We start from the raw sequence: 27,831 nt of genomic DNA, 5'->3' as shown, positions 1-27,831 counted from the left end.
CATCTAAGCCTGGATACATTTTACGAAAGAAATTCATAAATTTACAATATAACCCATGTCAAAGGGAGGATGGCGTACAATGCATTACATTGTGCTTTTTCATGCCTGATTGTTTAATATTCATATAGGTCGGAAGGGTGTTAAAGTAAGAAGAAGAATAATAATCATCTTTTATTGTCATGAACATGCATATATGCACATGAAATTTGTTCTCTGCATTTAACCCATCACAGTGAACACATGCACATGTTAGTGGAACACACTACCTATGTCCTCCCTAAAATGTCCATGGTGTATTCATTCATCTGGTGGTGGCCCTGTTGTTATTTAAACTTATTAGTTTCTGTAGAGCGTTTCACACTTATGAAATCACTAATTTTAAATTACCGGCCTGTAAAACTCATCCACTCACAGAATACAAACAGAATGAAATTTATTGTTTAATACAGTAACGTAATAACCAATTTTGGGCCGACAGCTTACAATGACAAAAAAAAAAAAAAAAAAAGGAGTGAAAGCAGAACAAGGACAGTTCTTATATATATATATATATATATATAAAAAAAAAAAAAAAAAAAAAAAAAAAAAAAAAGTGATTTCGTGTCTGTGCTAGATTGACTGCAGCACACTTTGATGTTGTGGCTTTTCAGCATATACACTAACCCACCTGCTGCTGAGGCGTGTGAGTTGAAATTACACCTGCCTATGCAGCAAACCGCCCCAGCAAAAAGCACCCCCTCCTCCAAAAAAAAAAAAGAAGCGAAAGTCGCATCTTTGTATAATGTAAGCAAAAGCGTTCGGGGAAACAAAGCTTGCGGGTTACACACTTGACATGACATTTCTGAGCATGCGGCATGTGTTTGAGTGCAGAGAATGCATATGGGTGTAACAGACTCTCTTTCACAGCTTTGACTTACATTCCAACGTCTGCCACTGCAACAGTGAGGCCCTTCACCAGTGACGGGCACTCTCGTGCTTAAAACGCAGACTACATTTTCATGAAAAGAAAAATGTTTCCAAAAATATCATACAATGGCCTTGTAGTGAATAAGTGTACAGTAGGGCTTCACATTAGCAGCACTCTCTCAGTATGTGACCCACCCAAATGGAAAATTTGAACCACGAAATTATAACTGGCAAACAGGCTAGCGGGCTGCAAAATGGCCAATGAGGCGATTATGATGATATGAAGGACAATCAATTAAAAAAAGGTGTAATATTTAGTTAAAAAAAAAAAAAAAATCCTCATAATTTGTGGTGATTAAACCTCAAAGGCAGTCATCAGTATTGCTGTCTGCAAGATAGTCTTCAAGTGTGGAGTTTACAATTAATGAAAAATTATTATTGTGCTTGCGCTATTTATAACATTGCAGTTCAACGATAAATTGGAATCAAAGCAAGCTGTAGACTTCCTGGCATGCTGCATTTTTTATTTTTTTTTCATCGAAAGCGCCACTGGGTCAGCTACATTTGTGAGCATTACAATATCAGAATAGATGGAGTTGAAGATGATGCAAGGCTGACAGATATTCATGCAGATGGTTGTTTCAATGTTGGTTAGTCAGAGGAAACCACGGAGATGTTGACGAAGTCACTTCATCAACATAATCACTGTGATAAGAAGCCGATTTGAACAACAAGCCTGTCCCAAGCTTGCACTTTACCTTGTTGCTCTTCTTTTTTTTTTTTTAAATCCACACAAAAACACAATGCAAGTTACAATGCAAGTGCTGTATCAAAATAAAGCCTAATAACGCTCACTTTTGACATGACATTTCAACAGATATGATGTGGGTATTGCTGTGGTTGGAGTATGCAGTGGTTTGGTGCTGCATTGCACCCAGCTGAGAGTCATCACCTTCATTCCAATAATGCTAAAGCTCACTAAGCACTGTAAACATGTAACATTCGCCCAGGCTTTTACACATCTTAGCAGTCATCCTTCCATCTGTGTCCGATTGGGAGATGATCACACTGTACTTGCTTGTTGTACCATGACAAGGTGTTGGGCAAGATGGGTTAAATAAATAAATAGTGGGGTTTGGTGGACATCTTATTAAGGACAGTGTAGCTTTTTTATATACTGGATTTGTGTTTTTACCCTGAATAGCGTGACCCCACTCTTCATTATCTAACAATGCCTTCCTCAAAACATATTCTCCTAACTATTATTGACTCTTTTGAAACTGATGACCAATTACCTCGTAAATGCTAAATTCTGATGCTATCATGTTAATTGACAATAAAGAGTTACTGCTGATGTATCCCTTTCAGTGCTGACATTTTCCACTCTTAAAAATGCTTTAGTCAGGTTAGCAGCTCTTTACATTTCTATAAAAATAGACTGGGTTTTAAGTTGCTTGTTTAGTTAGTAATTAATCTATAGATAATACATGATATGAATATGTGACAAATACCATAATTAACTAAAGCATGGAAATTATACAACCTCAAAACATTTGTTAACAGTTTTCTCGGATTGGATACTATTATACCACATGTAGGACATGTGGCTGACTGTTGGTAAAAGCTGGCAGGTTTGAACTACATTTGCATCAGAGGAAGGTTGAAAATGTACATTCTCTGTCTCTGAAAATGCCACACGAGATGAAGCGATCATTTGACTCTGGCTGGTTGTGTGCAAGGGCAGGCATAATTTCAGTTTCAGCAGCGTTGCTAAGACGATCTGGAAAATGTAGGTTGAGATGCGGGCGACAGATTATAAAGAGGAAGATTTGAAGCGAACAAAGAGACAAGAAAAAGCAAGACACAAATAGAAAACGACTGCACAAGCACCATGTATTTTGTGCCTTGTAATGTGCATGAATTGGATTACTTGTATTTCTTGGTTGAAAAGGGGGAGATGAACTGCATCTGAGGTTTTGCAGAGCATTAACTAGTGTATGACGATAAATATGGGTAGTCTTGGAAAAAGCTTTCTTTGACCACAATAAATTGGGTCCTGTGCAAATGAAATGTGCTGTTATTAAAATAAGTATTTCAAAGTGATTCAATATTACTCCGGTAATACACATTTTCCTAACGACCAACAGTTCAGAAATTAAGCCAAAATGTTTTCTTATAGATGGCGGTGTTTTCAGTGCAGCACGAAGGTAATGTTTGTGGAAGCAACATGACTCTCCTTTTTGGCCGGGTTGTAAGGATCTGCTCATAGGTGCACTGTGAATATAAAATACAGTGTTTAACCTTTCAAACTAATTCCTGCTCACCTGTGTATCCTGCCAGTGCCGCGGCTGGAATGACAGGTTTGTCTTTGCTGAGGTCCGAACGTTCCCTCACATAGTCTTTAAAGGTGCCCTTGGGCTTGTGGCTGTGCAAGGCCGTGGGGTAATCCTCCGAGTCGAAGCTGTCGTACGAAGGTACCCGCTGTAGGCTGCTGAACGACGACTGGCTGCTCCAGGACTGTGTCAGACGGTCGCAGCTTTCAAAGCTCTCGATACTTTCAAAAGAGTCCTGGCCACCCAGCTTACCTAAACAGAAATGGGAAGTTTAAAAGCAAGTCCCATTAGATACTAAAAAATCTATTGTATATCTGTAGCTATACCTATAGCTATGCCTGAATGTAGAGACACTGCTAACTATTGAACGCTACTAATAAAAATAATCAACTTCCATGTTACAGTTGAAATTTAATGATGGACAGAGAAAAAAATGTTATATGCTGTGTTGACCCATTGAGCATTAAATGGTGTTTGTCTGACACTTTTTCTTGATAAAAGAAAACTTATCACTTATTTATGGATAATGTCACTAAGCGGCACTGTACCATGATGTCTTTCTGTTCTTTATATTTATGGAGGTAAGCCACTTACACAATGTAGGGGGGGGAACCCTGATCAGCAGTGACAATCTAAACCATACCAGGCCAAACCAACATAAACTTGTTAAAAAGTGTCTTCACCTTAATACATACTGAGCTAGTTTTAGGCTTTTATTAATGAAACAGTAACAACACCTCACCTCTCACTTTCTATACAGTAGTCCTTTGTATAGTTGGACCTCTGCATTTCACACCTCAATTCACTTGTATAACCGCCATTTGGATTCGATTCAAATGGTTTTATACAAATTGTCTGGCTATTTTTGGTGTTGGGAAAGATAAGGCCTTTCATTGGTGAGTTATTAACAAATGACAGATAATGCAGCACCCCGATTGATGCCAAAATCTTTGACTGGACAAATTGGAGCCACATGTGGATATCAGTCAACGGGCGAAAATACTTTCCCACGAGAGCACAATGTGGAGCTGAAAAGTCGCATGTGGTGCGTGGGATGCACAGGGATTGGAGCTCGTACATGGCACTGGGTGAAGAGAATGCAAGGCACATGTTCATATGTGGAAGTGGAGGAAACAATCCAAGCTTTACCAGACATAAATGTTATCATCACTGCTAATCGCGTGGTGGCTGGGGGAGAAAATAACCATGAAAATCGAAGGCAAAAAACAAAAAACAAAAAAAACCTGCCCTTGTTAATCAAAGATGACACCTCACACATCTAATTTTTATGGAATGAGTTGCAACAGAAACTTTTGTCAGGATGTACTCCCTACTTTAAGTGTCTTTAAAGATAGGTCAACTAGCCCTATAGGAAACAACTGTTTTACCTGATACTGTAGCTGACTCCATTATGCTTCTTGCCACTGCACTAGTAGCCTACTGTGTTTGTTTTTTGTTTCATGTATATTGTGTACAGCATGCCCTGCGTTTTATGTTGAAAACTTTGTGTATGCCATCTCGGCCAAGACTCCCTAGAAGAAGAGCTCTTGTATCTCAATTGGGACAATCCTTGGATAAATAAAAGGATAAATTTACAAAAGTAGAACAATTAACCACAACTTACAGTTGCGTGAAGTTTTTTTGAATGACTCATGATAAATTAAGGAACATTACGAAAAATTCTGACAATGTAAATGTGTATTATTATTTTGGTCCAGCTGTCCAAACAACATACTTATGTTTTAGTATTGGGCTTTAAAGGCAGGTTATGGTGTGTCTGTATGTATCAGTTTGACAATAAAAAAAGCTGATGTTTTCCCTCGACCTAGAATATGAAAAGCAGGTTTGCAGAGAGCACAAACCAACAAGAGGACCCGTTTTTCCTCTTCCGATGGCATCAGCACACACAACACATGCACTCAGACAGCAATGACACACACAAACAACACTGGCATGCCTCACAAACACTCCACGCACATTTTACAAAGCACGCAATACAAACAAAACACGAATCTCCACACTACAAAGCCCTGCAGACTATTGTGAGCTTCGATCTTAAATCTATTCCATATGCTTTGATGCGTGACCGCCTCACCTCTGCTCAGACGTCCCACACACATGTTGTCAGGGGATACCACCTCCTGTTTGACAGAGAAGTAGTCGCCCTGCAGGGGATTGAGGGGCGTGTCCCGTAGGATGACAGCGGGGTATTCGCTCTCGTACTTGAGCGTCAGTAATTCCTCTGAGCTGATGGGGTGAAGCGTCTGGTAGGACTCTGTGATGAAGCTGGGCTCCGAGTATTCAGAGGGGGGAACGCACTGGGCATGCTCAACGCCATAGCCTGGAGATGGGAGGGAGCAGAGATGGGAGGGAAAGCAGAGCAGGAAAGAGAAGAGCAAAACAGAGGAGTGAGATCAATCTTTTGAGTAAGCAGAGTCATCATCCCTCTTGTGAAGACTATAACAACTGTGGCAGAGGACACTGTGTGGGCTCAGCCAAGCCCTTCACTGATAAGCCATTGAGGAAAATCACGAGACCTCTACCAAAAAAAAATATAAAAAAATAAAAATAAACATGCAGTAATGTGAACTTTAAGACAACCGTTTACATCTCCTTTAATTCGTATAGATCATTCTTGCTCGTGTTCATCACAATAATCCCTGTCGCTATCTGCGTGATTATTTTTTTTTATTAGAATAAACCCTGCAAGTGGAGCAATTCACTGTGTACCATTCTGGCTTTTTACCCATCTACATAATCATCTTGTATCATTTATAATTCAAAATGAGTCTTGTTTGGAATCAGCCCTAAAAACCCAGGAAGTTGAAGAAAACAAAGACTGAAAGAACTCTAATATAAACAATTTCCAACCATCCTGATGCTTGAATTGCGCAACCACATTAGATCAGAAATACAGACGAATCCATAGAATTGACTGATGTTACTGTGACGAGCAAAATGTTGTGACTAATTGTTTTGGATAATATTTTTAAAACTCTATAGGGTTCTTGCTTTCATACATGAAAAGAAATTCAAAAACAAATAGACTGTGATTGAAAGGAAACATGATTTAGGCAAGATTACTAATTTATAAGCACACAACCATTGAAAAACTTATACTATAATGCTTTGCGTCAATGGAAATTAAAAATAGGAAAATGTTTTCTTCACAGTTTGAATGTCCTGTCCTATTTTAAGCTAGCATCCTATAATATTACATGGATGAAATTGTGTGGCAAGTACTTACTGACAAAGTAGTCTGAGGTATAACGGGATTCCTGGAAGTTGGAGGTCAGTCCGTTGTTGGGGTAATGCTTTGTATCCTCTTCATGAAAAATAGATAAAGAATCAGTTGCTGAGCGTCAGTGACCTCGACATTGATTTTATGTATCACGTAACTGCATACAGCATTATGAAATATTAATGATCTCAGCTAACGTGTGCTTTCCTGTTCGGCTCTTGTTACTATAGCAAATATCGAGTAAATGAGTACAAGCAAAGATCACATCTCTCGTGTGGGTTTCTCACGTATTACATTTTAGAGTCATCAACCTTATAACCACTGTGTGAGAAAATGGCTGTGTTACCTTTTTGAAGCATTTCTAAATGCTCCCAAAGGATGTCGCCCACAAAGTCAGGTGCTAAGTCCAGGAAGCGCTCCTTGCCCATGGCGCACAGGCTGCCACCATTCATGCAGAATCTGTCAAAGTCTACGTTCTTCAGACTGAACTCGTTCACAGTCCACGTTAGCCACGCTGCGACGTGATTTTCTGTCCACTGTCTGGGGTCTGGAGAGGATCAGATGCAGTGATTGGCACTAACATTTTAATCATGCTTGACTCTTACGTATACATGTGTGCTGCATTTTACACAAACATAAGTTACTGAATTTTCCAGCATTAACTTGCTGCACATGATGGTGTTATGTTGTGTTTTGAGAAATGCGCTGAATATAACCTGCCATAATTAGTCAATTTAAATCACACAGTGAGGCATCAGTAGATGTAAACAAGCAGAAGCTAAAAGGAGCTATGACTGTACAATTCCACTGACAAATACAGACAGCCCTGCTGTTACCCAACTGCAGGAACATGCTCTGCAGTTGGCCTCAATTAGGAAGCTATGTAATTACTTTGCTGTCTACAATCTCAGGATGCTGCAGTCAGCCTGAAGTGAAACATAGCGCATGTGAGGCCGCGCCATCTTTTGCATATCCTGTTATCAACTAAAGGATCTGATGTTTTGTATGAGGCACATTGTGGTTTTGAGGGCTCAGTTTTTGCTAAAATGGAAACCCCCCATTAAAACAACTAATTGGTGTACAAGCAAGCTCTACCTTTGGGGATACCCAGTCGCTGTTGTTCTTTGGTGAAGCCACTGAACGTAGCCTTTAGAGCTTGGGACATCATTTCTTTACTTCCAGGAGTTAGCAGGGGAACATCTCCACACTCCGGATCTGCAAATGCACAAATTACGAGGAGGAATGATTTTGCGAATATTACGGTGAAATTTGTTACATATTATTGTTACGTATTCTTTTGCGGATGGTAACCACATGATATAGCAAAAGAAACAGTTATACAGTTAGTTTACGTCAAAAACTGCGCTCATACAGACACAAGAACACACATCCATTGCAAACATAGGTCTGACTGTAACAATATTACATCATCACCATCTTAAACATTTGAAGCCACAGTAACATCAATATAATCTTATGTGTCAAATTATAGGCATGAACTGGAAAGAGCATTTGAGCATTTCCTTCGCCCATGGCATTTACTAGCAAGTCAATAATTGATGGGAAGGGTCATGGGACAATCTGTCTCTGAATGCTCTGAACTCCTGTTTTGATGCCACTGTCATATTGAGCAGGAAAAAAAATTTGCCTGGAGGAGTTGTCGCACAGCATGATGCCAGTTGCGACTCAATCTACCGTTCACACAATCAACAGGATTCTCAATATGAATTACTTTATTGTGCCTTGCGATTGGCTGGCGACCAGTCCGGGGTGTACCCCGCCTCAGCTGGGATCGGTCGGCTCCAGCATGCCCGTGACCCTAGTGAGGATAAGCGTATGGAAAATTAATGTATTATTTGGTCGTTATCGAGGAAGAGACCTGAACTGAATTTGATGAAACATTGTTCTAGTCAGGACACACAATGCCCAAAATGTCTCCTGAAGCAAATGTTTTTCACCTGGTGTCCCACTTCGAAATAAACAAGTTTTTTTTTCCATTTCTCCAAAGGCTAAACTCTACCACACATACCTTCAGATGTGGGTGGGGTGGGGAGGGAGTAATGCCTGGTGCCCATCAGTGACACCATGACCCCGTTTTAGCCCTCCTACAATGTTTCCCCGACACAGTGGACCTACTGTCGCCAGACCAAGCAATGGGTCAAACCCTGAGAAGGATCAAGGGTCAAGAGATGAGGTGATGATGTCATCTAGGCTGTCGGCGAGGGCAAGCCAATTTGGGGGTTGTGAGCTGTCTTGAGGCTCTCAGTCAGACACTATGCTCACTGTTCTCTGCTCACAGCCACTGGGCACCCAGTATGGAACAGAACTCCCTTTGATGCCTTTAAACAGTGCCTGATGACTCGCGCTCATCTAATTAGATTGACCAGACTAAAGAAGTGTGGAATACACAGGCCAACAAGGGAGATGATAAAGGGACAATGGGCAAGACTCGGAGGCCATCAAGTTTACTAGGATAGACTGCAAATAATTAACTCGACAAATACTCGACAAATCAGTCACAAAAAAAAAAAAGTTCAAATTAATGTCAAAAGTGTGGCCATAGTTATTTTAACAACCAAGACGGGTACAATGTGGTCCATTATTACTGGCAGTCAGACCGAGTCATTATCTTATCTGATAAGCTTAAGTCAGTATATGAGTTACAGTTTAAGTAGATTTTGAGTGCTTTGAAGATGAATAATCAATTCACAGGTTTACATTTGTGCAGTTCTGTATGTGGTTTGATTTCATGATTGATAAAGCAACCATGTAAAAATTCTAGCTTCAGTTATTTTGATGAAAGAATGGATTTTAATTAGTTTTCCTGAGCCGGCACGGTGAACGACTGGTTAGCGCATCTGCCTCACGTTCTGGGGACCGGGGTTCAAATCCCGGCCCCGCCTGTGTGGAGCTTGCATGTGTTCTATGTGCCCTGCGATTGGGTGGCAACCAGTTCAGGGTACCCCGCCTCCCGCCCGAAGATAGCTGGGATAGCCACCTGCAGCCCGCGACCCTAGTGAGGATAAGCGGTTAAGAAAATGGATGGATAGTTTTCCTGACTTTATGGATCTGTAACATTGGTTTACAGAATGGGACAGCTCTAGCATTGTGTTGTTAGCATTAGCACTGTGACAGTTGTGTGCTGTGATTGCTAAAACAATTTTCATTGTTGATCAATGCAATTGTATTCCGCAGATTTGGGGTTAGGGTTTGTGGGGGGGGGGGGGAGTGGTCGGCGAGGGAGAGGACAACAAAAATCATTTGTGTTGGTGTTCCAAGCTTTTCATTGGACAGATGATTTTCTTATTTCAGGCAAATATGCTTGAACTTGCCAAACATGGTATATAACTGTATATCCGCCAAATATTTTTTTTCTAGTATTCTATTAGTAAATTAATTCAGCTGTTTTGTGGGTGTCGTACTGTTTGTGCTAATGTTTATGTCACCATTAATAAATTTTTTTAGGATTGTGCGAAGTTCAAACGCTATTACATGATAAATTTCTCAATGTATATTTAAAGATTCTATGCAATTTATCTAAATTGTTAGTGTAACTAAAAAAGAACTAATTATTCATAACTGTTGCTTGCTTTAAGTCTGAGTTCATAGAAGGCCCAGCAAGAAGGTAAACTGGTGGGGGGAGGGGAGGGGAAAAAAATAAATAAATAAATAAAGTTGTGTCTCAACAGCATCAAACCCACATATTCAGACATCTCCACTGGGCTGGTGGTTTTATGTGACAGCAGCGCACACTAAAGCACCGTACGCTTCATTCCTGCCAATGACCACTCACTGACGTCTCAACCTAGTCTGGAATTCTCAGCAGCTTTCCCTCATTTCGCCCATGTAACCCATGTCAGCTTGTGTAAAATTAGGTTTTCCTTTTTCTTTTCTTTATATCTCTATGTTCCTATACTCTATGTGTCAAAAAGAAAATAAGTGGTCATTTTACTCCATTATGTATGTGATTTAGTAGTATCTTGAAAAGGTATGTCACTATAGAACGCCAAAGTAGGTGATCATAATTTTGAAAGTATAATATATAATTTGCTGCAAATAGAGTAAACACTGGTGTTAGACAGTTATATGAGCTGACGCACACATTTCCCAACCCATATATCCATTTGGGAATAAATTATCATATTAAAACTACACAAGTAGTCTCAGAATAATAAAAACAAAAAAGTGCTTATCTCATCTCCATTTGTTTAAAAAATAATGTTTACATTATATTTGCTGCAAGTTGAGATGGGACTGGGGTTAAGACAGTCTGTGCTTTGATGTGAAGGCCATGTCGAAGTGTGACCGTTTTATTTAAACTGGATCGAGTCGAGTTGGTCTGCACTTTCCAACTTCTTGAGCCTGTCCTTGCTATCGCTTTTATCAGCCTTTACAACTTGTAACTTGTCATTTAAGACTTGAACCCACTTTGGCACAAAATCCTCAATCAAAGACAACACTAAGCGCTGCCATTAAACACTTTTTGATGAGAGAAACATGAGCTATGGTGATCGTAAATGGCAAATTGCAAGGATTTATTTTGTTTGTATTTGGATAATGAAGAAGACAATCCCTCATTAGTCCCATAGTAAATAATGACATTAGTAATGGAAATAATGGCATCATAAGCAACTGGGGATTTAGTGTCTGTAGTGTTTAGATACAGAGGAGTGTTTTTATTTATATAAAAAAAAAAAAAAAAACAGGCCAGTCAAATTTGAATGAATTAAAAAACACAAAACAAACAAAAAAAAATAAAATCACAATGTTTGTGAAATAAGTTTCTAAAATCATGAAGAGAAAAAAAGGTCCACCCTTGAGCTGCAGGACTGTGTGGGCGTGTCCACTAAAGGCACTACTGTCAATCAAGTACATTTGCTCATACACTGTGTGCTCAAGTGTCTGTAGTCAGCTACTGGCTGAAAACCGCGTGCCGCTGTGGTTTTGGTTAATAAATAGTTAACTTTCCTGTGTAGCTGTTATGTTGGGAGACCCACACACAACAACTCAGAGCTAGGCACTAACATTTTGGACAACCCTGCCATGGTCGAGCGAGCTCCTTAGCTCGCAAACATAATAAACAGTTAATTTTCCCCTAAGTGTTTTCCCCCAGTTAATTTTCCCCTAAGTTGTGTGGCTCGATGTAAGGCGCATGGAGCAAGACTGTGGAGTAGTGGACGGAGCCAATGCCAGTCCACGATTCCAGTAGCAGCTAATACCTACAAGCCTCGCTCCTAGTAGAAGACCACTTCGCAATGGAGCCGTCCAACTCGCCGCTGGTTCGCTGTGTGAGCCGCACGTGGGTCACCACAAAACAGACAATAGCCCAAATAACACAAAACACTTCAGGGAAGATGCATTTTTCGGGGGGTAGGCATAGCCTGATGACTAGCTGCACAATGTAGTTCTACTAGAAACAAGTCAAGCTATTATTACGTGCAGGTAACTCACAATTCCAGGGAATAGCCATAGACAACGCTCGTTAAGTTTTATAGTGGGGGAGGGCCTCATGCCAGAAAGTATACGCTCCAGCACGCTGTCATCATGGGTCTAGTTTTTAGCCCTGCCCAAAAAAAAAATCCCCCCCAAAAGTTTTAAGCTATATCTCAACAATTCAGGACTAAATTGTTCTCAGTTTTTAGCACTTACCTTCAAACATATTTAATGTATTTAGAAACAAAACACAAAAATGACTTTGGTCGAACTTTAAGCCAGAGTCAAACCAGCAATTTTCCAATTGGATGCTGGCCACTTTCACCCGTCAGTCATGACATTCATGAAGCAAGTAGGCATGCATTTTACAATTCAAGTCAAACTAACAATTGAAGTGCTTACAGTGTACATTTTACTGTAAGTGTCAGACACACACATTCCAAACTGTTGCCAATTTACGCACATTTTTATACAGCATTTCCCCTTAAATTCTGAGTGTATACATCATAAACTAACTTAGAATGACAAAATTGAGCTGAATGAAGACATAACTTTCTACTACGGTAATCCATATTTGTATTGTTACACTTTGATGGATGTTACTGGTTGTTGATACGTTGCAATTTAAGGGAAAAAAACACCACCGATTATTTTCTACATGTACATTGATTTGTTGAACTTTTGTGAATTGCACTATAGACAGGCACGCCAGTGCAGAGAGAATATACACCATGCTAAAGGACTAATGGTAATAGCGCCATCATCTCTGGGAATGATCCATCTGAAACTTATCTGCGGCAGAGAGCTAATGTGCATTGTACATCCATTAGTGAAAGAGGCAAAGCTAGCATCATTCTAGGCAGTATCTAGTAAATGATGCCCTGATAGGATTTCAATGCCTACAAGTCCCATTAGAAACGCAATGGGCAAGCAAGTTCCAGCATCCACAAGTCATCACTTTCCACTCTATCCACTTAGCTTTAAAAAACATAGGAGTGGCTCTGTCAGGGTGGAAAATACACTGTAGAACCTATAGAAAGGTCTCATTTTGTATGTTGGCTATTCTGAGAAGTGAATCAGTTGTTTAGGCATTGATAAACACACCCCTCTCACCAATATTCAGTATGAGTAATGGAGAGGCTGCTGACTGTGCTGGTTTCCCAAAGGGAGTCTCACAAACAAGCTGTGCACCTTTATAGTTCCAGCCTTACCAACCAAGCCCGTTCCCAACAACTGACGAAGGTTCTGGTAAGAACTGAAAGCTGCTAAACTAAAAACATTCACACCTGAACTAACTTAGCCTGAGAACCAGAGCGTGGGTGTGAAATTTAGATTTTTTTTCAGTCTTTGGGTCTACAAGAGGCAAGAGCAGGGCAAGGTTGAATAGGATAACCAGGGAACATCCTGGGGAGGTGGGTGCTTCAGGACCGCTAAGTATGGGGGATGAGTCACCAGCCTGTAATATGATCCCATGAACGGGAGGTCTCAAGGCTCCCTCACTTTTCTGTGTCTGTGGTGTGACATCACTGTGGGATCAGTGCCATCTCCCAGCCTCTGTTGGAGACTCGCTTCATTCATAAAGCCCAAACTGCAGCCTCCACTCTTGTGATGCAATGACACAAGCATTGCATGAAACCAAACCCAAAACAAAGGGACAATATGCTTTTTATCATGCAACTGCACTATAATTAGCCCTGCAGAGTTTATTCAGTGAATGGCTGTGGGTTGGTGTGAGGAGCAGACGTGGGGAAAAAAATGAGGAAACGATGCAAAAAGGCTATTTTTTTTCTTCTGTATGCTCCTCTTTCGTCTTTAAAAAAAAAATGTTAAGAGTCAATTTCCTGTTGCCAAGTGGTCACTTCCTGTGGGTAGTCAGGAGAGTTGTGGGTTCAGGTACAGGTCAGATACTTAAGATTCACCACTAAGGTGTTACTGAATATATCCCAAGAATATAGTTCTCGCTGAAGCAGGAAAAAAAGGAACGGACGCCTTGGCTTTATGCCAAAACCTTACAATTGGCACTTTAAGGCATGTCTGCCTACCCACACAGCCTACCGGAGGTGACAGTTTTATCTGGGAGAACCTTTGATAGAGATACTATCAAGACCCTTGGTCTGAGACCATGGGCCCATACACCCCCCAGATATGCACAGGGCCCATACAGCACCAGAGAGTGATGAAGTGCTGGCTGAGGGCAGCAGTGGAGTGAGAGTAGGACAGCGGTGTGGCAGTCTGGTTTTGAGAGGGCTGCTTGTTCAGACAGCTGTTTAGATTTCCATCTCAGTTACAAGTACCTGGAATAGAAGTGTAGAACCAGCTCAAACCAACGTGAAGGCCAGAATTCTCCTAACGCAGGACAGTGTTGGCAATATCTGATACACAAACCAGGACCATCCTTCCTGCAGACCATGATGCTGAAACAGTAGTTTTATTCTTAGACAGCAACCACTGGCTTTTGGCTGCCCTGTTGGAGCACAAGCCTGTGGTGGTGTACAGAGGCTATGCGGCATGAGGCCACTCCTGCTGACATCTGTCTTTGGCAATGAAACTGGAGTTGTCCCGAATCTTCATCACCGCAGACACGCCGGCAACTGAAGTAGACAATGAGTGAGACCAATACAGCACGGCTGCCATACTGTCCTTCTATTTCCTCTATCCTCTCCCTAAGGCTCTCAAATCACATTAGCTTATGATGTGGTAAAACTACCGTTGGTTTTTAACTCTCTGCCCTTAGCCCTAAAAGATGCTGAACATATTTTCACCAATAGTTGAAAGGTACTTTTTTCTTGCGGTAAGTGGGGAAACTAAATACTTTCAGCATGATTAGGTTGCCAATTTGCTTGTGTAACTGCTTATGAGCAGTGTTCTGAGTCTCCAATGTGTGAAAAGGCCTGTGGTTTAGGTGTGCCTCAAGTTTCAGTAAAGTCTTTTCACAGTACATCACCCTTCTTTTTTTCTTTACTTTAAGTTAGAACACAACAATAACCAGAGTGCAGACCACGGACATTTGTCACGTATAAAATTAATGGGTGAACAGTCAAATTATCTTAACTGCCAAAAGTAAATAGTTTTATCCAAATCAGATGATAAAATGTCCCAAAAATCAGTATTTCCATCAATTACAACTTGTGAGAGATAGCTGAATGCTAAATGGGATTTTCTAAGTGGAACTTTAAAGACAGAGCAAAAAACGTTTTAGAGGTTATTACATCCAACGTTTTTGGAGATATTTTGAAATCGTGTTGTTATTTTAGGTCATAAAGGCAGGTCAAAATGTAATGGTGACTTCATCAAATATAAAATATAGGTATTAAAAACTAATGTAATGGGGACATCAGACAAAAAAAATAAAAGTATTTTAAAAACTTCAATCAGGCAGTTGCATAGATTAACAAACACAAAAGTTAAAATCGGTGTGTTACCAAATTGTCCACAGTACAGAGCTCAGAGTCTCGTACAAGTACCAATGTCGCCCTTGTGAATTCAATACTAAGAATTCTCCTGAGGCATATTCCCACACTAAGCAGGAAAAAATTAAACTGACATTCAAGTGTTCCACTGGAGAATGCAGGTGGTTCGAGTCCAGGCTCGGTCCCTGTTGTAAACAAACAGGGGATGCTCTGTGGGAACTGTTTGGGCATTAAACCAAACAGACGACACATCTGACAAACAGTTTACTCTGCATGTTGAGTTTTTTCCTCAGAAAAAAATGGCCCATTTTTTTCCCCATCTTAGATGAAACATTCCGGGTTCCTTATGTAACTGGGTATTATTTGGGGCAGCCATATCATTTTCTCTGCTCGATGGACCATTGTTTGAGGAAGTAAATTAAACATGCAGCAAATTATAGGAAACTTTAATTTTGAATTTCTTTACCTCTCCATTTTGCCATTGTCATAAAAAATACTGTTGAAAATTGGGGATATGTATCAATTATTCAATTAATTGAAGAATTCAGCTGATTATTAATTGCATCAAAGCAACTGAAGTTGCTTTTATTAATTGCATCAAAAGAGGGGCTGTTCAACTCAGTAATAAAGTAATAAGTAATAAAAACATTATACTCAAATGCTAATCACCAGTGGAAATGTCTTCATAACCAAGATGACATTTAAAATATGTATTTTTCAACTGTTTTTTGTATGTCCCACCGAGGCCCTTCTCATAGTGGTTGGTGGGAAAGTATGCATGTGCAGGAGGCAAGCTATGGGCTACAGATGGATACTTGATAGATAAATGCCTCCCCCATACTACAGTGTTTTCATCCTGCATGGTTAACATTCCACCTGTTTTAAAATCACTAATGTATATCACCCAGCTTTCTTATATTCCTCTAATGTGGCCAAAAGTGACTTGTGGCCGAAGTAGCAAAATGGCTTCAGCACCAGATGATTAACGACTTTTCTATTTTAGGCTTGGTGTACACTCTGTGGCTATTAAGAGCATTAAAACATCTGGCAATATCTCTCAGTTTGCCTTGCTTTAAGATTAATTTGAGTTTTCTTGAACCAGACCAGCTGAGCTCATAAAAGTTTAAAAACAAGTCCGCCAGATCAGTGGAAATTTACAACTCTGTGTTTTGCAATCAGAGATGGGCTTGATTTGAACTTATCATTGAAGATAAAATCTGCTTCTTCTTTTCTCTCTATGACTCATCCCATCAAAACGTGTTTGTTGGGGGAAGGGGGGTAACATTAGCGTAAAACTATCAGTGTGATTGGTCATGATGAAAACAAATGACCATGTCTTGTTAAATTGTTGCCTGTTTACTCATAATATGACCACCTGACCATAGTATGCATTAAACAAACACATGGTGATAAGCCAAAGGCTTTTCTCCTCAAGCAGAAATGACTGAGTATTGCCCAGTATGTGGACAAACAGCTCATAAACATAACTTGCTGAAGAGGTCAATCCGTCTTACATTTACAACCTATTGAAGTTTATTTCTGTGCAGCATTTTAGGTATTGACATACGACAACATTGTCCTAACAATCCCTGTTCACACAGACCCCCCAGAAAACGACTGAAATAGCTGTAATATGCATGCCAGGCCATTAGGTGGCAATGTCACTTTGTAAAAAAGCAATTAAACACGCCTCAAGAGAAAAATGTCTTTTGAATAACCTTTTCTGGCATATATGGGATACCGTAATTTATTGTGTGTAATGCGCATTTTTCTCCCCAAAAATTGTCAACGGTGCGCATTATACATAGGTATAGGGGAAAATTAAAAAGCATTCACATTTTATAAATGTTTGCCGCCATCTAGAGGTTAGGAAAAAGCTGTACACTTTCATTCCAATGTCACCGCCACCTAGAGGTTAGGAGAAAGGTGTACACTTTCATTCTAATATGCCGCCACCTAGAGGTTATGAAAAAGGTGTAGCCTACACTTTCATTCCAATATGACAGGGGTACGTATGACTGCATATATACTGTATGTGCGGTTGTGCTCTTTAGTTTACATAGCCTTGCAGAATTTGTGAAATATTCTTTTTTTTTTTTTTTTAAACAACCACCATCCATTTCTTTATGGTTATTGTTTTGTTAAATGGTAATGCTTTTCTGAAATGCTTGACAGTTTAATTTTAATCCATTAAAATCAAATCAAATGTGTTTAGCCTAGCCCTTCATGTTTTCTTCAAAGAATCGTAACCATCTTACAAATTCTGCCTTGGTAATCAAACATGAGCACAACTGTGTGTTTTCTCATTTACTAAATAAAAGGCTGTGAATTTCAAAATAAGAGCAAGGAAATAAAAAAAAGTAATTCATGTTCAAATAAAGTGCTTAACTTAAGAATGACTCTTTGATCAAATACTTAATGTTTTGATTATATGGGTAGAAGCAAAATCATGCATTGTAAAAATGCATTATACATAGGTAGGAGAGTTTTCCAGAATTTTGAGGTTAACTTTGGGGTGCGCATTATACACGAGAAATTACAGTAATTGAAAGAAGTATTTGGTAGGTAATGTGACTGAACTTCAAAAAATAGCACCAAGTACACATTACTGGAGGAGTGTTATGACACAAAAACACTTGCTACACAATGCGTTCTGCCTTTTGTGTTTTTAAGGTAAGCGTGCAAGCCGAGGCTTTACACTTCACACACATGCATGTCCTCTGTCAAAATGTCAATGCTGTACTTAAAAAAAGGATAGAAAAACACTTTCCATTTATTGACCTCCAAGGCTCTGTGAAAGTATTTTCTTCCTTATTACTATACTCATTGTTGTAGCTTTGTCACTCTGCTTTATTTGCATAACTGCTGTTGTTTACTACTGACCACTTACATGCTTAAGGACTGCACCATTTGCACAATTGTCATTGTATCAGCCCATTTGCTCACCTTCTGTGAAAAAGCTTGCAGACTCTGGAAGCAAGTGTTGTACAGAAAGCACTTAGAAAATACGAAACAAGCGAACAAAATCTGGAATGTATACAGCGAACAGAATGAGCAACATGGACCCAAGTGGTGAAACAAACCAGCTGTCTTCCTAGATAGTGAACACTCAAATAAGACTTTATTATAGAATAAACTGTGCCTCATTGTGGCGCCATGAAGCAGAAACAACAAAATCATAAAGACCAATGTTGGGTTGCAGCTCACTGTTATTGTATAAAAAGATATATCACCCGTGTTGGACAAAAACCTGCCAGACACATTGAATTGCTGTGAGGTGTAATAGACGTGTGCCGTGACTCAGGGATTGCAAGCTAGCAATGCCTGGTAAAGAGACAAAGCACTGACTACAAATTACATGAAGATGGGTTGTGAAATCGACGGAGTCCGAGGAACACGAGGGAGCAAGCTGATTGAGTGGGTGGGTGTGTATACCATTGGAAAAAGTATCAAAAGCTAGTTTAATTTTGCCTTCCAAGGCGCATACAGTGCTGTCAAAGTGTTTGCCCCTTCCTGATTTTTTTGTCACACTTAAATGTTTCATCATCAAATTTGAATATTAGTCAAAGACAACAAGTGAAAACAAAATGCAGTTTGTAAATACAAACCTACATGGCCCTGTGTGAAAAAGTGATTGCCCCCTAAACCTAATAATTGGTTGGGCCACCCTCAGCACCAAAAACTGCAATCAAGCGTTTGGGATAACTTGCAATGAGTCTCTTACAGGAGGAACTCCTTACTGTGGAGGAATGTTGGCCCACTCATCTTTGTAGAATTGTTGTAATTCAGCGACATTGGAGGGATTTTGAGCATGAACCGCCTTTTTAAGGTCATGCCACAGCATCTCAATAGGATTCAGGTAAGGATTTTGACTAAGCCACTCCAAAGTCTTCATTTTGTTTTTCTTCAGCCATTCAGAGGTGGATATGCTGGTGTGTTTTCGATCATCGTCCTGCTACAGAACCGAAGTTCGTTGCAGCTTGAGGTAACGAACAGATGGCCAGATAGTCTCCTTAAGGATTTTTTGGAAGACAGCAGAATTCATGGTTCAATTTATTACAGCAAGTCTTCCAGGTCGTGAAAAACAGCAAAATAGTCCCAGACCATAACACTACCACCACCATATTTTACTGTTGGTATGATGGTCTTTTTCTGAAATGCGGTGTTACTTTTACACCAGACTTAATGGGATACACCCCTTCCAAAAGTTCAACTTTTGTCTAATCAGATCACAGAGTATTTTCCAAAAGTCTTGGGGATCATCAAGATGTCTTCTGGCAAAATTGAGACGAGCCTTAATGTTCTTTTTGTTCAACAGTGGTTTTCGTCTTGGAACTCTGCCATTCAAACCATTTTTGCCCAGTCTCATTCTTATGGTGGATTCATGAACACTGACCTTGACCGAGGGAAATGAAATGAGGCCTGTAGTACTTTGGATGTTGTTGTGGGGCCTTTTGTGAGTCATCGCTGCGCTTTTTGGGTAATTTTGGTTGGCCGGCCACTCCTGGGACGGTTCACCACTGTTCAATGTTTTCACCATTTGTGGATAATGGTGCTCACAGTGGTTCGCTGGAGACCCAAAGCTTTAGAAATGGTTTTAGAACCTTTGCTAATTGAGATCTTTCTCATTTGTTCCTGAATTTCTTTAGATCTCAGCATGATGTCTATTTTTTGAGTATTTTTTGGTCTACTTCACTGTCAGGCAGGTCCTATTTAAGTGATTTCTTGATTGAGAACAGGTGTGGCAGGATCAGGCATGGGTGTGGCTAGAGAAATTGAACTCAGGGATGATAAATCACAATTATGTTTTGATACTGGGGGCATTCACTTTTTCCACATAGGGCCATGTAGGTTTGAATTTGTTTTCTCCCTTAATAATACAAACCATTTAAAAACTGCATTTTGTGATTACTAATGTGGTCTTTGACTAATATTTAAATTTGATTGATGATGGCAAACTAAGTGTGACAAACATGCAAAAGCTATATTGTTTAGCATATTGATAAGCAGTCAGAATCATTGTAGTTGGCCACACCTTGCAAGATCTTTGGCTCTTTCAACCCCCGCAACCCCTTCCATTGGCTCACACCATATGCTTGCTATTTAGCAAACTGTTGGCGTAACACGCCTTGCTTTATGACTAAGTTTTATAAGCAATGATTAAGTCTTGTAGTCATGAGAGAAACGTAAGATCGGGCAGACTCAGTGTAATGATTACATGTTTATACGGGCAATATGGCAGATGACAGGCTGAATAAGGACGCAATGAAGGAAATGCCAACTTGATGCCACAAAACAGCAACATTGAACTTTAAATAAAGGTGGGTCTTTGTGCAAACAACCGGTATTTTCCATTTATATTTGCATGAATACATATTTTTAAACATAGTGGTCATGCACATCACAATGTAATGTATAGTAGTTGTTTCATATAATTTATAACCACATCTTACAAAACAAGGACAACTGAGTTTTTATTCTTTGTTGCCAGCTAGCAATGATGCCATCTCAACCTCTTAAAAAATTGCCCTCATTTCTTTAGAAGTGGTTATAATTGGGCAAAACGGGTACTAACATCTTGAAAAATATTATGAATGGTTGCAACATTAAGGCTACACGTTCACACAGCCGAGCATGATGTCCAATTTGGATTTTTTGTTAACGCTGTCCTTTTTATGTAGTCATTCACATTACAAAAACAAATGGGTCTTCTATTGTGGAAGGAATGAGCCCATGACGTCACACTCGTGCACAAAACATAACCTCACATTGTGAATGCGCACAAACATGAGGCGTTGTGTTCACGGAAATAAATACAGCCCCTCGTATAGGTCTCGTCATGACGCATTTGTGGCAATTTCAAGGATTTTGTGCAACCGGAGCCAATATTTTCAATTATGTATCAGTTCAAGAGCATCTTATTTTCACCATAGACTGTTTTCTGCTCCTTCATCTGTCATTGCTTTTGTAACGTGTCTGATTTGTCAAACAATTGTGACGTTTGTTGCCTTTTAATGACTTATAGGTCAGATGATCATGACTTACATGTCCACACTGCATTCACAATAGACACATATTATATCTACAAACGAAAGTCGCCTTGTTCGGATATGAAAAAATTGTTCTGTTGAAATTGACATGGACAAATCTGATACTCTGGCAAAAAAATTGGAACTGACCTGCAGTGTGAACATAGCCTAAATTAGGAAAGTGTGTTGGTATATTTCCCTTTCAGATCTTAACATTATCAATTGTGCACATACCTAGAGACAGCAATGAAAACAGAGTTAAAGTGTCCTTTACATCACTTCACCCTGCCCACTCAACTGACTGGCGTTACTGTCTGATCGACAAATTGATTGATTGTGGGTGACATGACATAAAGGGTACATACTGACCTATACTAAAAGGCTTTGATTCAGTGAACCATTATTTCCCACTTTGACAAACTGTAACATACGCGGTAATGAAGAAGAATAAGAGAAAAAAAAAAAAAAAAAAACACAGACTCGCTACCTTTAAATGGCTCAATTCATTGACGGACCACGTCAAAAGAAAACCTGATTGAACAAACGTTTGCACAGCTGTCAGGCGGGCCATGTACCCGCCAACGTTGGCATATATTACAAAGCACACGCTACAAAAAGTGCTGACACGACGACAACAAAGCAAAACTGAATCTTATGCAACACACTGGTCTGGCAAAACTCTCCTGGCCGTACCAAAGTGAGAAGCACCTCCTGGTTTTATGTTCATACGTCACAGCAGAAGAATCAGCCATCTTATGAAGGCTGAGCTCTCAAGACGAATGAGCGGGCACACCACTTATAACACACTGCGTTTTGATCAGATAAAAAGTTTGCTGTCTGGAGTCACTGCTCCTCTATTCCACCATGCATGTCGCATAATCAGTAGGAGCATTCCTTTCTGTCGCTAAACCCTGATGTTACTGCCTAACCAAGAGAAACCGACTGAACACTGGGATTGACAACTTTCACCAATATTAGATTGGAGAATAACAGAAAATGAAGAAATCAAAGGCCTTCCATTTTAAAACATACCCTCCTTATCTTAACATAAATATTTGTTATGTTATGACTACAGTGGAATCTCAGTCTGATTACCCCAAATGTATAATTTGCATGAAACTTCAGAGTTTGAACCGCAGTACACGAATGACAGACACGTTTTCAGCTCAGTGAGCATTGAAAGCTAACATGGGCCAAATATGGCCCGTGGGCCACATCTGGCCCATCCACAGTGTCTGACCGGCCCTCACAGTGTTTATGCAAAAGACATTTACTCTGCATCGCCATTGTGTACAGTATATTTTAATCCAAAAGCTAGTTTATTTTTAGCCTTGTCGCGTGTCTTTTGACGTTGTACTGTAAATATATGAACGCCAATAAAGTTATTTAAAAGGAAAAAAAACACATTGGCAGTGTGTGACAGACAACACGTAATGCCTGGATCAGACTACGCGCCAAATTTGGTCTTTCACAATTGTCAGACTACTGCAATAAAATCTAGTGTTATATTGCAGCCATTTGTTAAAATCATTTGTTATTTTTCTTCCTCATTAATGTACACACAGCATCCCATCTTGAGAGAAAAAAAATTTATTGTTGAAATTTTTGCTGATTTATTAAAAAAGAAAAACTGAAATATCACACAGGCATAAGTATTCAGACCCTTTGCTGTGACACTCATATTTAACTCAGGTGGTGTCCATTTCTTCTGATCATCCTTAAAATGGTTCTACACCTTCATTGGAGTCCAGCTGTGTTTGATTATACTGATTGGACTTGATTAGGAAAGCCACACAACTGTCTATATAAGACCTTACAGCTCACAGTGCATGTCAGAGCAAATGAGAATCATGAGGTCAAAGGAACTGCCTGAAGAGCTCAGAGACAGAATTGTGACAAGGCACAGATCTGGCAAAGGTTAAAAAAAATAAAATAAAAATTCTGCTGGACTTAAGGTTCCTAAGAGCACAGTGGCCTCCATAATCCTGAAATGGAAGACGTTTGGGACGACCAGAACCGTTCCTAGAGCTGGCCGTCCGGTCACACTGAGCAATTGGGGGAGAGAGGTAAAGAAGTGAGAGAGGTAAAGAAGAACCCAAAGATCACTGTGGCTGAGCCCCAGAGATGTAGTCGGGAGATGGGAGCAGGTTCTAGAAAGTCAACCATCACTGCAGCCCTCCAACAGTCTGGGCTTTATGGCAGAGTGGCCCGACGGAAGACTCTCCTCGGTGCAAGACACATGAAAGCCCCATGGAGTTTGGTTAAAAAAAATAATTAAATAAAATAAACACCTGAAGGACTCCAAGATGGTGAGAAATAAGATTCTCTGGTCTGATGTGACCAAGATAGAAATTGTTGGCCTTAATTCTAAGTGGCATGTGTGGAGAAAACCAGACACTGCTCATCACCTGTCCAATAGAGTCTCAACAGTGAAGCATGGTGGTGGCAGCATCATGCTGTAGGGTTGTTTTTTCAGCTGCAGGGACAGGGAGACTGGTTGCAATCGAAGAAAAGATGAATGCGGACAAGTACAGGGATATCCTGGACGAAAACCATCTCCAGAGTGCTCAGAACCTCAGACTGGGCCAAAGGTTCACTGTAAAAAGTACACAGCTAAAATACCGAAGGAGAGGCTTCAGAACAACTCCGTGACTGTTTTTGAATGGCCCACTGAGAGCCCTGACTTAAACCCAATTGAGCATCTCTGGAGAGACTTGAAAATGGCTGCCCACCAATGTTCACCATCCAACCTGACAAAACTGGAGAGGATCCGCGAGGAATGGCAGTTGATCCCCGAATCCACGTGTGAAAAACTTGTTGAATCATTCCCAAAAAGACTCATGGCTGTATTAGCTCAAAAGGGTGCTTCTACTAAATACTGAGCAAAGGGTCTGAATACTTATGGCTGTGTGATATTGCAGTTTTACTTTTTTAATAAATCTGCAAAAATTTCAACAATTCCATTTTTTTCCTGTCATATGGGGTGCGGGGTGCTGTGTGTACATTAATGTGGCAAAAAAATGAACTTAAATGATTTTAGAAAATGGCTGTAATATATAAAGAGTAAAAAAATTAAGGGGGTCTGTGAAAACTTTCCGTACCCACTGTATATCATATCTACACTAGCAGTAGCTTAAAACACATTCGCTACCATTGACGGCTCTGGAAGTCAAATATCCATGTTAACTGGGAAGGCTGGCAGTGAATGAGTTAAACAAGACCATATAATGCTTTATATACATACATTAAATGAATATTGAACACAAATGAGGGAAGCATGTTGGTATGTTCCACAGAAGGGTAGGTACCGTTGATGGCAAAGAGGAAAAGTGTGATGGTTAATATAGAACCAGAACTGGAACTTACATATGTTTGTCCTGGCTGCTCAGTACAATATGGCAGAAATCGATTAACATAAAATGTACATGACAAAATGAGGTGTTTTGTCTTTAGACATTCATCCTAAATGCAGTCATGCACTATGAAATATTTACTGTTTTTAACTTTCAATATAGTGAAGCTTTTTCTTAACCATGTGAAAGAATGACGAGACCTTAGCATAACTCCCTATGGATGAGGAGTCGTATTTATTAATGGATTCTATGACAATGAACGTAGTTTCACATTTGTATTAAGTTTAAGGATGTTAAAATGTGACTTAAAACATTGCATACAGTTAATGAAGTTTTTTGTGATGGTAACAGTTTGACCTTTAAATGGATTAATTTAATGTAAGGTCTTTCAATAGGTGTACCAGAGCACATTGTGTTAGACCTCAGAGGTTCCAATGTAAAGCCCTTCAAAATCTGTGCTGGGTTATACTCCAACTTTGCTTCACAAGGAATTGATGACATGAACACTCAATGGAGGAGTAAACACTCATTGGAATGTTGGCCTTCATTGGACACACCTTTGATCCTGACACTTTTTGAGTTACCTCCCCTGGAGAGAGCTCAGCAACCTTGGCTAAACTGAAACTTCACACTTGTCAAATTAAGGAATAAAAATATATTGCAGCATGGTGGCCTATAGACCACTTTAGCCCATTAGCGATATGGATATGCAGCTTGTGCTTGCAGGTGTTCTGGGAAACGAGGTGGCCACAGAACAAGTCCCTTTCAGGCATCTAAAAAGTGCATTTGTTAAGTTAATACCACCACCAATGATATTTTGTTTTAAAACTGTTAAAATGAGCTTTGAAATTATGTCCAGAGGACAGGGAAGCCTCTATCAGGCTATTTTCTACTTCTACTTTAGCTTCTAAAATGTTGGCCTTTAGGGCTCGATCATATCATGACGTTTTTACTGTTTGTTTGTACACCTTAGTTTAAACTCGAGTATATGTCCACAAGGGGAAGCAGTAATGTCAAGTACGGAGTACTCGGAAGCCTCGTCTTGACTGCAACCAACTTTTGGCATGAATATTTTTTTTCAAGAGAAGATTGCGCTGAATTTTGTCATCGGCACTGCAATGAAAACTTGTGCGATGGGACTTTGTGTTTCTGTTCTCTACACAGGTCTTGACAATGAGATGCCGGTTAACGTGGTAAGTCAGGCGCAACTTCTCATGATGCACACAAACAAATGCTGCTTTTAAGAACAGCACCTGAGCTGCAAAAGCACAGAGAGTTAAAAGCTGCAGATAAGTGAAAATAATCCAATGACCTAAAAATAAACACGCACAAAATGAGTGAAACCCACAAAACTTGAAACCCAGCTGACAACAGTTCTGGCGTTCCCCTGGATGAGCTCTGGATTGCCCCTGGAGTAAGCCAAGAGTTCCAGGCAGGAGGGTCAGTAACGAGGCAAACCTCAACACTGCAGATTCATCACCTCAGCCTGACTCAAAATGTCAAGAGAAGGGGGCTACAAAAAAAGGAGGGAGGAGGGGGCTCAGGACCAGGGAGTTGGTGATGGAGGGGATGGTCGAGCCTCCCTTGCTGACAGCAGCCTTGGCGGGGTCAAGGATGAGAGTTTAGATGGAAGATAAACATGGAGGAAAGATTGGGTTCAAAGCGAGCGTGAACACAACACATGAACATGGAAAAGAAGTTAGTGACTAAGGATACAAAATTCAATTCATTCTTGTGTACAAATGAACGAGCTAACTTTTTTTTCACGGCTTCAGGTCTCTTTCGGATCACAGCATGATTCATTCAGTCATAAAGCACAAGTACGCAGCCCAGTTTATGATTGCATCACGATCAAAGCCGCAGGCGTGCTTGCATTTTTTCTCAAGCGTTGTCCCACATTGAGCAACAGTGGCACCGAAATATGAACGTCATGTTCCTGCTCCTGAGCGGCGCGCTAAACGATTACCGACCGCACAACACACACAAACAAACAAACAAAACTTGAACAGCTACTCACCGTCCATTTTTTCAGCCTTTATGATTGTCAACGTCGGCTTCATATCGACAGCTGCCGTCATGATCATCAGAGCAGTGTGCCGCGTTTGATCGAGCCGCTCCGAACACTCAATATTGGGGAGGGAAGCTGGAGCCTCTTTCCTAAGTCGCTACAACTCAACCAAAATTCTGGTTTCTGTCACTTCCCGACTTTGCTTTCTTTCCCTCTATGCCTCTCCCGGCACTCAGTCTGCCCACACTCCTCTTTTTCCTCGTTCTTTCTCACACACTCACTCCTTCCGCTCTGTCGTCCCTGGCGAGGGGCGTTGCATTGACACGGCGACCGCAGCTCAGATGGGCGGTGGGGGGCGGGACGACGAGGAGGAGGGTGGAGCGGCGTGCCGGTTGATTCACAATTCAATTACGAGCGCACCACACGCACGCGCGCACACAAACACGCGCACACAAAAGAACACTGTGTGTGAGTGTACACAAATGATTCCTCTTCTTGAACTATTTTCATACTTTAAAAAAAAAACATTTTGGTAGACCGAATTGGGATTTTAAACAAGAAAATAATACTGTAAGTGGAAGAATGGCACTCATCAACTTTATTTATCATGAGTGTACTTATAAGTAGGGTTTGGCCTTTCAAGGTATCATGCTTGAGGCAAAAAAATGTGACATGTCTTGCTGCCTAGTAGTTGGTGATGCACTGCGATGGTGTGACACATCAACAAATCATCATGTACAGTATGATAGAAAGAAAGTTCTTTGTTCACAATTGTATGGCACTGTGTTACGTGAAATTTTATGTATCAATACTACTAGTGGTATCGGTATGGTGTTTCGGCATCGGTGAGTAATCAAGAGTGAATACTCGTACTGGTAGCGGTTTGAAAAAAAAAGTGGTGTCGAACATCCCTACTTATAGGGATAGATGCAAATTTCTTTCATTATAATTAGTTAAAACCGCATTATTTCTTTACTGAATTTGTTGGGAGAAATCCAATGGTGACATGACAGAACCATAGTTGTGTCTGCCTTTAAGTCAGACATGTGGCAACCATTTCTCACCAACATTTTTCAGTGGTTCTTTACTGTATGAAGACAATACTGTAATTCACACTG

At 40.2% G+C, this 27,831-nt stretch overlaps 1 protein-coding gene across 1 annotated transcript in view; it reads right to left on the bottom strand.

Annotated features, from left to right (window-relative positions):
* ets1 (v-ets avian erythroblastosis virus E26 oncogene homolog 1) overlaps positions 1-27,013 on the bottom strand; it is a 32,632-nt gene extending 5,619 nt beyond the window's left edge. Inside the window, exons 1-6 of the mRNA XM_061682012.1 lie at positions 26,723-27,013; positions 7,576-7,695; positions 6,827-7,027; positions 6,487-6,564; positions 5,335-5,580; positions 3,231-3,491 (exon numbers count right to left, since the gene is read on the bottom strand). Coding sequence (XP_061537996.1) covers positions 3,231-3,491; positions 5,335-5,580; positions 6,487-6,564; positions 6,827-7,027; positions 7,576-7,695; positions 26,723-26,789 — 973 coding nt within the window. The 5' untranslated portion in view covers positions 26,790-27,013. The remainder of the gene's footprint in view (positions 1-3,230; positions 3,492-5,334; positions 5,581-6,486; positions 6,565-6,826; positions 7,028-7,575; positions 7,696-26,722) is intronic.
* Positions 27,014-27,831: the final 818 nt, after the last annotated feature.

This window comes from Phycodurus eques, chromosome 7, assembly GCF_024500275.1.
Source record: "Phycodurus eques isolate BA_2022a chromosome 7, UOR_Pequ_1.1, whole genome shotgun sequence".
NCBI lineage: Eukaryota > Metazoa > Chordata > Actinopteri > Syngnathiformes > Syngnathidae > Phycodurus > Phycodurus eques.
This window is presented reverse-complemented; position numbering and strand designations above follow the sequence as displayed.